The sequence below is a fragment of the Babylonia areolata genome, chromosome 15, assembly GCF_041734735.1.
Source record: "Babylonia areolata isolate BAREFJ2019XMU chromosome 15, ASM4173473v1, whole genome shotgun sequence".
In the NCBI taxonomy this organism is placed as follows: domain Eukaryota; kingdom Metazoa; phylum Mollusca; class Gastropoda; order Neogastropoda; family Buccinidae; genus Babylonia; species Babylonia areolata.
The window spans coordinates 8,278,094-8,291,102 of record NC_134890.1 but is presented as its reverse complement, the minus strand read 5'-3'; the positions used below and the strand labels follow the sequence as shown (position 1 = coordinate 8,291,102).

The following is a 13,009-nucleotide window of genomic DNA, read 5'->3' as shown; positions in this document are numbered from 1 at the left end:
ATGACAGAATGCTATTCATTACATTTGCTCGTTTATTTTATGTAAGTATGATGTATGCGTGTATTTTATTCTGTATGCGTGTATGCATGTATGCACGTACGTACGACGTACGTACGTACTTACCTACGTATGAGCATTCGCACGTGCATACGTAAGTATGTATGTATGCAAATACGTACATACGTGTATGTATACATACATACGTAGGTATGTAGGTAGGTATGTTATGTGTGCATGTATACTTGTGTGCGTGAGTGCATGTATGTATCATATACGTATCTTTTTGTAATTTACTTTCTAATTCATTTGTTTGTAGTAATTTTATGTTGACTGCAACGTATTTGACATGCAGTGGTGATTAAACAAATTAAAGAAAAAAAATTCTTACCGGAAACTTGCATCAAATGTAATCACTTCGTAATCATTTCAACGCTAACAACAAACTACGTCGCTATCACTATATATCTCCATTTTTCCGTCCAAGAATCATTACTCTATTATTATTATTATTATTATCATTATTATTACATTATTATTGTTACTGTTTTGTTTTTGCAAGCATTATTATTTTTATTACCATCATTGTCATTATTAGTGGTGATATTATCATTATCATCTTTTTTGTTATAAATGTTGTTATCGTTATTCGCTAGTGACTGCTGTATCCGGTTTTCAAACGATCCTCTTTATCATTATTATTATTGATATCATTATCATTGTTCTTTTTTTGTTTTTGTTTTTTTCTTTCTTTTTTTTATAGTGTTGTTGTTGTATTCAGTTTCTCAAGGAGGCGCCACTGCGTTCGGACAAATCCATATAAACGCTACACGGTATCTGCTAGGGAGATGCATGACCAGCAGCATAACCCAACGCGCTTAGATCTTGTGTGCATTCATTTCTCTCTCTCTCTCTCTCTCTATATATATATATATAGAGAGAGAGAGAGAGAGAGAGAGATATGTGTGTGTGTGTGTGTGTGTGTGTGTGTGTGTGTGTGTGTGTGTGTGTGTGTGTGTGTGTGTGTCTATCAGAGTGGATCGTTTCTTCTGCAGAACCTTGCCAGAGGACAGCACTTTTGTTGTCATGGGTTCTTTTCCAGTGCACCAAGAGTGTGCTGCACGCGGGACCTCAGTTCAGGTTCTCATCCTACTGACTAGACGCTCAGCTGGATTTCTTCAGTGGAGCGTGGGAGAAAGGGCGAGGGCTGGAATGGAACCCACAGCCTCCGGAACACTGCACTGGCAGTTGAGTGTCTTAACTCTTTCCATGCGAACGGCGAAAGGGACGACGTTAACAGCGTTTCACCCCAATTACCATCATCAAAATATTGCAAGCGGAAGGCTCTTATACTGAAGACGTGAAAGTTGACAAAGAATACCACAATTCTGACGACGTAAGCTAAAGGTTGGGTCATCCAGACACCCACTGGACATCCGAGGGGTCTGTGTAGAGGAGAAGAGAGGACTGGCCGTACTGAGTGAGTTAACCATTCTGCCACCTTCCTCGCGGTTATCCTTATCATCATGATTATCATCACCATCATCATCATCACCATCATCATCATCACCATCATTATCGTCATCGTCATTATCATCAACATCATCATCATTATTACTATCATTATTATTATTATTGTAGCAGTAATAGCAGCAATATAAGTAGTAGTACTAGTAGCAACAACAACAGCAGTAGTAGTAATAGTAGTAGTAGTAGTAGTTGTTGTTGTTGTAAAAACACAATAATTATCATCATTAAAACTATAATTAGTATTGTTTTTCGCTTGTGATGTCTGTAAGCTGACTAGTCAGCTGATAAACGGCTACACGATAACTGGGATGATAAAACACCTGTCGACACATTTCACTGAGTCGACAGATTAACGCTCGATGGTCAAGCGTGTCGGGCAGTGGCGGACTGCCTGGACGACAAGTCATACACCACTCGAATCGTCAGGTGGTCACTTCATCATACGAGTCACAATAGCGCCGAGAATTGCTTCTTCTGCCTTAGTGGGCTGTGAACTCCCACGATCGTCAGGGTGCCAGTGTAGGACTTTTTAGTGTGACCGTGGTTTTTTGACTCACTTGCGTAAACAAAGTGAGTCTATGTTTTAACCCGGTGTTCGGTTGTGTGTGTGTGTGTGTGTGTGTGTGTGTGTGTCCGTGTGTCTGTGTGTCCGTGGTAAACTTTAACATTGACATTTTCTCTGCAAATACTTTGTCAGTTGACACCAAATTTGGCACAAAAATAGGAAAAATTCAGTTCTTTCCAGTCATCTTGTTTAAAACAATATTGCACCTCTGGGGTGGGCACAAAAAAAATAATAAAGAAGCCTAATTATATGCAAACTGCATTTACTTTTATATTTATATTTTTTGTATTCTCTAAACTTGGCACTCTGACCTCTTATTCTGAATACAACAACAAGAGGAGTCATTATTATCATTTTTTGTTCAAACAGGAACTTCTTTTGCTAAGCATGGAATTTTTATTTATTTTGCAAACGTTTTGGTGCAGTTAGTTAAAAAGGGAAATTACTCTGCAATTAATGCTAGGGGACTTGATTTATCACAAGTGAGTCTTGAAGGCCTTGCCTCTCTTGTTTGTTTTGTTTTGTTTTGTTTTTCTTTTTACCCCTCTCCCCATGTAGACTGCCACACTCCCGTTTTTTTTCGCGGAGTTGTGTGGGGGTAGGGGGGCGGGGAGGTGCTGCAGGACTGGTCATGTTCTTGTTCCACAACCCACCGAACGCTGACATGGAGACTACGCGATCGTTAACGTTCGTTAATGTGCGCCTTTTGGCGTTGGGATGTACGAGACAAGGGAACACGGCGAGAAAAAAAAAAGCAAACCAACTTAACACCATCAACCACATCAACAAGACAGCAAGGGGGTGTGGTGGAGAGGGTACAGACGACGTGAATCCTGTGAAAATTCTTGAAAGCATACACTGATGATATTATGGAAGGAGACGGAGAGAGGGTGGGAGGGAGGGAAGAAAGAGAGGGAGGGAAGGGGACACACACACACACACACACACACACACACACACAGGTACATACAGAGACAGTGAGAGAGGAGGAGTGAGTGAGGGCAGGAGGGAGGAAGACAGAGAAAGAGAGAAAGGAAGAGAGACAGAGACAGAAACACAGAGTGACAGTGAAAGAGAGACAGACGGAGAGGGGGATTTTTTATATTGCACATTCCTTTACACACACACACACACACACACACACACACACACACACACACACCACAGATTGCTGAAACCTCCGTCCTATCCCAATACAAATTAGTACTCATAGCAGCATGGGGTAATGGAGAGATTTTTTTCGGGGGTTATGTGCTAGGGAGTGTGCTATTTAAAAGGGGAGAACGAAATTAGACCGCTCACAAGTCTCCTATCAAAACCAATTAATTCCTCCATCCATCATCCCGGGTGAGACTGACAGTCTACAAGCCGTATTCACTGCTCTCTCTCTCTCTCTCTCTCTCTCTCTCTCTGTGGTGATGTGAGTAAAGATTGCTTCCTTGGTAGCTTTGCCTGGTGTAATGACGTAAGACAGGCAAGCCGCATACACACACATGCGCGCGTACACACAAACACACACACACACACACACACACACACACACACACACACCACGCGCATGCGCACACACCAAAACCTGTGATTGAAACTCGTTTCTCCCGTTTAACGTTTAAAGCTGGTAGCGAAAATTGGTTTAAGGAGGAACCAATATACAGTAAACACATACACACACACATGTTCTCTCTCTCTCTCTCTCTCTCTCTCTCTCTCTCACACACACACACACACACCACACACACACACACCTCACTCATTCAAGCTTTTTTATGATGATGATGATGATGGCGATTATAATTATCATCAATTAAAAACCACACTCAGAGCACAGCACACCAACAAACTCCTGGCAGCACGTTCTCAAACACAAACACACAGCACGTTCTCAAACACAAACACACAACACGTTCTCAAACACAAACACACAGCACGTTCTCAAACACAAACACACAACACGTTCAAACACAAACACACAACACGTTCTCAAACACAAACACACAACACGTTCAAACACAAACACACAACACGTTCTCAAACACAAACACACAGCACGTTCTCAAACACAAACACACAGCACGTTCTCAAACACACACACACAACACGTTCTCAAACACATGCAGATCGCACACGCACTCCACCCTCCGCACTCCCCCCACCTCTCATGTCTAAAAAAAAAATTAAAGAATGGAAGTTAAACCAACGACGAAACAACCAAGACACACAGACGCACACTCAATCACTCACACACACACACAAACACATAACAACAACAACAAACAAGATAACAGCACCACCACAGCCTCTCTCTCTCTCTCTCTCACTCTCTCTCACCTGCACCAGCCAAAGCCATCTGCTGCTCCTTGCGACCGCCCCCACCACCTGCTCCCCCCTTCTTCTCCTTCAGCCAGGGAAAGTCTGCCCCCACCATGCCCCCCAGGGGGTCGGGGGGCGCGTGCGGGGGCGGGGGCTGCTGCTGCTGCTGCAGAGGGGGGTAGTGGTAGAGGGGGGCGCACGTCCCGGGACTGGGGGAGGCGGCCGTGGACATGATGGAGGAGGGGGGCACGAGGGAGGGGTAGCCGCCGTCACCACCACCACCACCCAGCCCCAACCCCCCTCCCCCAAGGAGATGGGGGTGGTTGGGAGGGAGGCAGTATCCCCCTCCCCCTCCTCCTCCTAGATCCCCTCCGTCCACTCCTCCTCCTCCTGTGTCTCTAGAGGGCAGAGGCTCTTGTTCACAGAACATGTACATGTCGTGAGGATCTTGGAGCTTGTCCATCGTTGTTGTTGTTGGTGGAGAAGGGAGTGGCTGACGTTGGTCCTGCGTTCAACGAGTTGTTGGGGGAGGCTCAGAAATTATCAGTCAGGTTGTTTACCCATGGTTGTCTGTTTTGTTATTGTTGCTGTTGTTCTCCTTTTATCCCCCTTGAAAATATTCTGTTCGTTGTTGGGTTTTTGTTATTGTTGTGTTTTTGTTGTTAAAAAAATATACATGTTATAGTTTTCAAACACGATGGTTTCTGATAATATCTACACGATGAAAAGGTTGTGTCGATGATACGGGTCCCCAAATGCATGAATTAAGTTCCGTACTCCAGACAACCTAACCATCATGCACCAGCCGTGCTCACTGGAGAAAAGAAAAACAAAAGAAGAAACTGGAAAACTCCACACGCACCAAAACCACACCGACACGACAAACAACAAAACACACTTCGGCAAAATCCGGTGAGGATCGGAAAGCCTCGGGTGGGTGAAAAGGTGGAGGTGATGGAGGAGGGAGGGAGGGAGGCAACTCCTGCTGGCCTTGTCTCGAGTCAGTCTTCATCCATCGCTCATTTATCTTCCTCTTCCGGCTCGGGCGCTGGACGGTGTGGTCCCTGCGATTCGTGACCCCGGCCGGCGGAGCGTGTCACCGCAATGAGGTGGCGTGGTAAAGGCCGCTGCTACGTGATGCCAGCAGTTGATGATGATGACACTGACTACCGCTGATGAACTGGGTGGTCGGGGGGTGGGGGGTGAAGGAGGGGGAGGGGGGTATGGTGGTTGCTGACGCCCCAGCTTTTCAATGATTTACTTTATAGTGTGGGGGTGTGAGGAGGGGGAAGAAGGGCGGAAAGGGGTGGTGGTGAGGGGACTCTTAAACTTTCTTTCATGAATGAACCCTGCGTATGTGTGACTGTGACTTATTTGCTTCAATTTTTTGTACAACAGTCAACTGCTCTTTCGGTGCTTCACAATGTGCCTCAAGTTTTTATTTTATCCAGTTAGTCATCTAGTTTTTAGCGTCTGCGTTTTTATGTGCTAATCTATATATTTATTTTCTATTGTTTCTTTATTGTTAGTTCGTGAGTTTAATTTCTTTATAATACAAACTCTTTAGCAGCCGCTTCTTTCTCCTTCTCTTTTTTTTATATTGTCGCTGGTTGTTTTTGGTGTGTTTCCCTCTGTTCTTTTAAATCAGATGATTGGGTTGTGATCGTATTGCTTTGCTGTTGTTTGTTTTCCCCTCACTGTGTAAACTATAAGATAAAATAAAAAGGCTACAGCCGTTGGCAACTTTCCCCCACCCAACCAGAGAGTTGCACACACAACAAAATATCGCGGGTTGCACTCTCTTTTTCGTTCTGATGATGTATATAGATATATAATTATTCACTTATTTCTTGGTAGTTCTTTCACTCCACGCTGATTTTCGAGAAGCGAAGGCGGAGGGGAGTGGGGTGCTGGAAGGAGGGGTCATCGTCGTCGCTTTTTTATATTATTTGATCTTCTTTTTTTTTTCTTCTTTTTTTAACCAGGCGAAAGGATCAGTTCAACTGTCGAGTGTTAGCGCCTCAACGCTCGTTTGCACACACACACACACCGCGTCCTCTGATCCCAACGAATACAAACTTTAACACGGGTGTCCAGGTTTAACGGATGTCCATTTTGTGTGTCGAGAGGTCTGCCTCTCAGTCTATCTTTCTCTCGATGTGTCTCTGTCTCTTTCACACACTCTCTGTCCAGAGGCTGTTCGTCGTCTTTGCTATTCTCCGCTGTCTGTTTCTCCGTTGATTCCAGCTCTGCGACAAAAACAGAGAGAGAGAGGAATGAACAGTGTGTTGACAGTCTGATCCATGTGTGAAAGATATAATGAACTGCTTAACAACAACAACAATAACAACATGATAACGATAATAATGATATCAGTGATAATGATGATATGGATGATGTTTGTTTTTTTTCCCAAATGCAGCGCGTAATCTCTCTGAAACAGGCCCATGCAAGCAATAAATGGTAATGATAATATTTGTTATAATGCTGTGATGGTGATGATGACGATGATGATGATAATAATACTAACACTGATACTAATACTAATGATACTACTACTACTACTACTACTACTACTACTACTACTAAGAATAATAATGATATAATGATAATGATAATAATAAGGTAAATTGATGAAGCGACTTATCTCTCTATAACAGGGCTATGAATGAAGATCAATGAATGGATGGGTAGATGAAAGAGAGAACGATATAAACTCATGCTTGTTGTTGCTCAAGTCTTCTTAATTGAACGCTGTATTGCACCTTGTTCTTGATATTAAAAATGTTTAAACCAAAGAGAGAATGATCAAATTCATAGGAAAATCGCCTCACCTTTCTTCTAACCCTGTGACAATACTTTTTTTTTTTTTTTTTTTTAATGTATGAGGGGGAATAAAGGACCGGACGGGAAACTACGACATTTTAAAATGTGCGATTCCACTCCTGACCCCCTCGCCTCTCTCTTCGTTGGTTTTAGTCAACGAGGATAAATATAGCAGGCACACTCCCAAACAGCATCATCATCACCATCATCATCATTATTATTATTGCTATTGTTATTACTGTTGTTATTGTCATCATCATCATCATCATCATCATTATTATTATTATTGTTATTACTGTTCTTATTGTCATCATCATCATCTTTATTATTATTATTATTATTATAATTGTTGTTGTTGTTGTTGTTGTTATTATTATTATATATTATCATCATTATCATTATAATAATAATAATAATAATTGTTGTCATCTTAAAATATATAATACCTTTTTTTTTATTGTAACTAAATGAAAAACAAAAAATTACATCAATATAGACCTGTTGTTTTCAAACCTGACATTTACACTATTGCTTTTCTGCCCCCAAATTATTCCATATTTCAATCCTTGTTTGACTTCAGTGCATCTACTCGTCTTTGATCTCCTTTGCAACACTAATCACCTTTGACTCCTGCCACGACGGGCGTCGTCAGGAGCTGTAAATCATCAAATCAAACCATGGTGCTAAAAAAAAAAACACACACAAAAAAAACAAACCAAAAAACAACAACAACCCCCCCAAAAAAAACCCCCAAAAAACCCCAAAAAAACAAGCCGACCGCAAGCGTGCAATTTGGGCAGAGAACCAGTCAGTTCTTGAAACCAGTCACAGAAATCAAAATAATGTAAAAAAAAAAAAATAAAATAAAATAAATAAATAAATAAAATAATAATAATAACAATATTAATAATAATAAAATAAATAAATAAATGAGTAAAATAAACAAAAAATCACACTAAAAAGACAAAATAACCTGCGTCTATGAACAGAAGTGGGTAAATAGATAAATGAACGAATGATTAAATTATAATGATCATAATGATAATAGCAATAATAATGATAACAACAACAACAACAACAACAATAAAACAACAACAACAACAAAAATAATAATAATAATAATAATAATAATAATAATAATAATAATAATAATAATAATGTATTATTATTATTATTATCATTTTCATTATTATTATCAATATTATTATTATTATTGTTGTTTTGTTGGTGTTGTTGTTGTTAACAATAATAATGATAATAAGCAATGATAATAATGATAATAATAATCTAACATGACAAATCATCAAATAAATAAATCGGTCACCTTTTGAAATGTATTAAAACCACATCAAAAATTTTTTTTTAAATGAAGAAAAGAAAAGTCGGTCACATAATGACATAGATAGGGAAACAGAAAGAAACAAAGAAAGATCGAATTGATGAAAGAATGAGTGAATGAACTGATAAATGAATGAATGAATGAAGGAAGGAAGGAAGGAATGAATGAAAGAATGAATGAATGAATGGACTGATGGATTAGTGAATAGAATATATAAACAAATCGCTGCCATATTTTACTACTAAGATATTCGGTACAGCATGTATTCGCATGACAGACGCAAATGACCGTACGAAATAATACATGAATAAACAAACAAACAAATAGATAAACAAATGAATAAATAATAAATGAACGAATAAATAGATAAACGAATGAATAGATAAATGAATAAACAGATAATCAATCAATCAATCAATAAAAGCGGTAAAATATTATTTCAGAGAGAAATGCTCACAAACAATTATGCAGATTAAACCAACGTACAGTGTGCTTATTGCTCCAATGAGTTCAGAGGAATTCGATGATTAATAGCAAAGATGAAAATGTTCACCAAAGGTGTGATGATGATGATGACGATGATGATGATGATGATGATGATGGTGATGATGAGGACAATAACAACAATAATAATAATAACCATAACAACAACAACAATATTAATATCAATAATAAATAAATGAATAATACAAATAAATAAATAAATAAATAAATAAATAAACAATATAAATAAATGAATAAATAAATGAAAAGATTTGAGATACAAACCGGCTAGAAACACCACTTTAAGAACTTCCTGAAGAAGCCCATCATGGTGGAAATCTGATATTTAAGAAACATCTACAGAAATAAACTTTGTGTCTATTATATATATATATATATATATATATATATATATATATATATATATATATATATATATATATATATTGCGTTTAATCAAATCTTCTCATTGTGTCGTGCAAGTTGGTATGTTTCACCCATACACATGTATACAGTTTAAACCAGTACAACCCGATGTAAAACAACAAAACCACAGTAGTGTTGCGGTGTTCAATTACGTGGTATCGTTCACATTGCGTTATGATAATTGTCTTTGTTACTGCGACAGTGGTTTGCAGTAAAGGCATTTATTGCGTGAAAATGTTCTTTTGATAATGCAAAATTATATATATATATATATATGTGTGTGTGTGTGTGTGTGTGTGTGTGTGTGTGTGTGTGTGTGTGTGTGTGTGTGTGTGTATAATAAGATAGATAGATAGATATAGATATACACATACAATTCTTCAAAACCTTTCGCTCAGACATTCGCAGTGGCTCAACACCACTGTGTTGTTGTACAAAATAACAACAGACAGCTATCAAAAATATAGGAGCAAAAAAGAACGAGAAAAAAAGAAAAACAAAACAAAAAACACCAGAAAACAAAAAAAGAAAGAAAAGAACAGTACAGTATTGTGTATCACATATACGTTGGCAGCATGCACACAAAAACAGCAAAACAAACAAACAAACAAAATCGTGCAATGAAATATAGCGTGGTAGTGGTGATAGAAAATCACATAATAATCAACAGAATCCACACAACCCGAGAAATGATACAAAGAAAAGTTATCCAAATAATATTAATGTGTTTTTAAGCAAATAAAAAAGACAAAAACAAAGAACAGTCAAGTAAAACAACCTCCCACCTCTCCCCCCCCGCCCCCCCCCCCCCAGAAAAAAAAAAATCAACGAAACAACAACAACAACAGCAACAACAACAACAACACACACACACACACACACACAATACATCTCAATACGACAACCGGAATAAGCAATCATATCGTTATTATTATCAGCATTACCATAACCATTATCATCGCCATCATTGTGATAATAGGACAAGGCCTTTTACAAACAACGAACACTACACAACAAAAGTATTATCATTATCTATCATTGCATATACAGGTAAATGGAATAATCATCAATAATAATTTTTTGTCGCACAAGAAATATTCCAGCCATTTTCATCAGTACAGTGAATAACAAGACTACCTGTTCTTCGGGGATATTAACACCAAAACAAGCTCACTTGTTTGAACGTTCACAGGAATAAGGGAAAAAGAAAGAAACTGACATAATGTTGCATGGCTAACATCAGTATCAAATAATCATAAATCATGGCGGTTTTTTTTTCTTGACAAAATTAATTGGAATGTGTTATTTCGAAATGAAGATACTCATCGTCAAAAGTTTCATGATGAACACACACACACACAAATTTTATTGTTATTTTTGTGTGTGTAGTATATGTAACTTTGCATGCTTGTCTTATAAACCTTGTTAAGTTTCATTGACATTAAATTTGATTCTGTTTCTGATTCACACACACACACACACACACACACACACGTTTGGAACAGACACAATTAAAAAAAATCACTCGTGGTGTTAAAGATACATTTAAACAACGCAACAGAACCACGTCCATTCAACATGTAACAGACATAAAAATCAATGCTTAAACTTCAACTTGAGGTAAACCACAGGAACAATATTATACACTATAAACATGCAACAATTACAGCGATCTTTGGCAATCAATCATCTCACAAGTACCAGCGCTGACGTCGGATACAACTTAATGAAGGCACATATCACACTCCCAACAGGGTCTGTTGTCGTTTATGGCTCGCATTGTGAGCGGAGGACAAGCATTCCATACTTTATGGTCCATAACGCATGTCAACGCATGTGTGCCTGTTATGTGAGTGGTTTGTCTTTTTTTGTTTTGTTTTGTTGTTGTTGTTGTTTGTTTGTTTTTGTTTACTGTATGCTACAATGCTATACTTAACATGTCATTTAACCATTTATAATATTTTTCATATATTTACCTTATTATATAAAACTGTGTTTAAAAATAAACACGTTATCTTTTAATTATTATTCCGATATTACGTGTCTTAAAAAAAAAAGATCAGAACGAAGTTTCTTGTGTGTGTGGGAGGGGTGGGGGCTTTATCAGTGCAGATTTGCAGTCTTTTGGTCCAATCCTTGTTATGTCTTGGACTCGGCTGTGGGTTGAGATGATGTGTGGGGTGAGTGACGAGCATGATTGTGGATGCACAATGAAGTTCTAGTTGGATGAATAAAATTGTGTTGTGTTGTACTGTGCTGCATTGTATTACGTTGTATTGTGCTGTGCTGTGTTGTATCGTATCGTATTATATTGTATTGTATTATATTGCATTCCATTGCATTGTATTGCATTGCATTGTATTGTACTGAATAAGTCTGTGATTGTGTTGTGTGTGAATGTGTGTGGTGTGTTTATCAGTCTAATATCATCATCTTAGATGAACAGACTATAAATAAATAAACGAAAAAAAAAAACGTTAGGTGTGTGTGTGTGTGTGTGTGTGTGTGTGTGTGTGTGTGTGTGTGTTTGAGGGAGGAAAAGAGAAGAAGAGAGAGAGGAAGTAGTAAGAGGAAGACAAATGCTCCATACTTCATAGTCTATAATTTGTGTCCTTACTACATGTGTGTCCCATAATGTGAGTGAGAGTGTGATTGTGTTGTGTTTGTTTCTGTTTGTATGTGTGTGTGAATGTCAGAGTGCGTGCGTGCGTGTATGTGCGTGTGTGTGTGTGTGTGTGTGTGTGTGCATGTGTGTGTGTGTGTGTGTGCATGTCTGTGTGAAAGAGAGGGACAGTAAGAGTGAAAGGGAGAGAGAGAGAGAGAGAGAGAAAGTGAGAGAGCGTGCGAGAGACAGATTTCCATTGTACAGACTTGTATGTGTACATTCTAACAGTCACTTTCATCAAGTGCTGCACGGTTGGCTTCAAAAACGTGTTTCAATCAACCCGCTCGTTTGTCATTTCATTCCAAAACAACAGCAAACAAAGGTAATTAATCCGTTATAGTTTTCATGTGTAAACATGAACAATCTAAAAACATTAACGTTGGCTTCCTCACGCTATCAATCCTCGTGTGTACATCTGCAAACTTTTTAAGTAGGCCTGTTTTATTTGGGCTTTTTATTTTATTTTTTTTATTGGATTTCGCGGGTACCTGTCAAGCCACAAAACATGTTACTGTCTCCTTCATGAGCTAAAACATCTGACACAACCATAACAAACCTGACATCCTCTAGCAAACTGACGGACAATTGTTCAGTTTTCTATTCAACATTATAACACCCTTCCCCACTCTCTCTCTGTTACGTAGTTTTGTCTGTTCACACACACACACACACACACACACACACACACACACACACACAGAGTATATATATATATATATATATATATATATATATATATATATATATATATATATATATATCTTTTCTTGAGGTTATTGCATTGCATGTGTAAGGATAACTGTTATCAATGTATGTACAGTTTACTTGAAGTTAAAGCATTTTGTCTTCCATGTTGACGTTTCGAATG

General features: G+C 38.4%; 1 protein-coding gene across 1 annotated transcript in view; it reads right to left on the bottom strand.

Annotated features, from left to right (window-relative positions):
* The window catches only part of LOC143290099 (uncharacterized), a 77,315-nt gene extending 71,794 nt beyond the window's left edge, over positions 1–5,521 (bottom strand). Inside the window, exon 1 of the mRNA XM_076599388.1 lies at positions 4,421–5,521. Within this exon, the coding sequence (XP_076455503.1) occupies positions 4,421–4,865 (445 nt within the window). The 5' untranslated portion in view covers positions 4,866–5,521. The remainder of the gene's footprint in view (positions 1–4,420) is intronic.
* Positions 5,522–13,009: the final 7,488 nt, after the last annotated feature.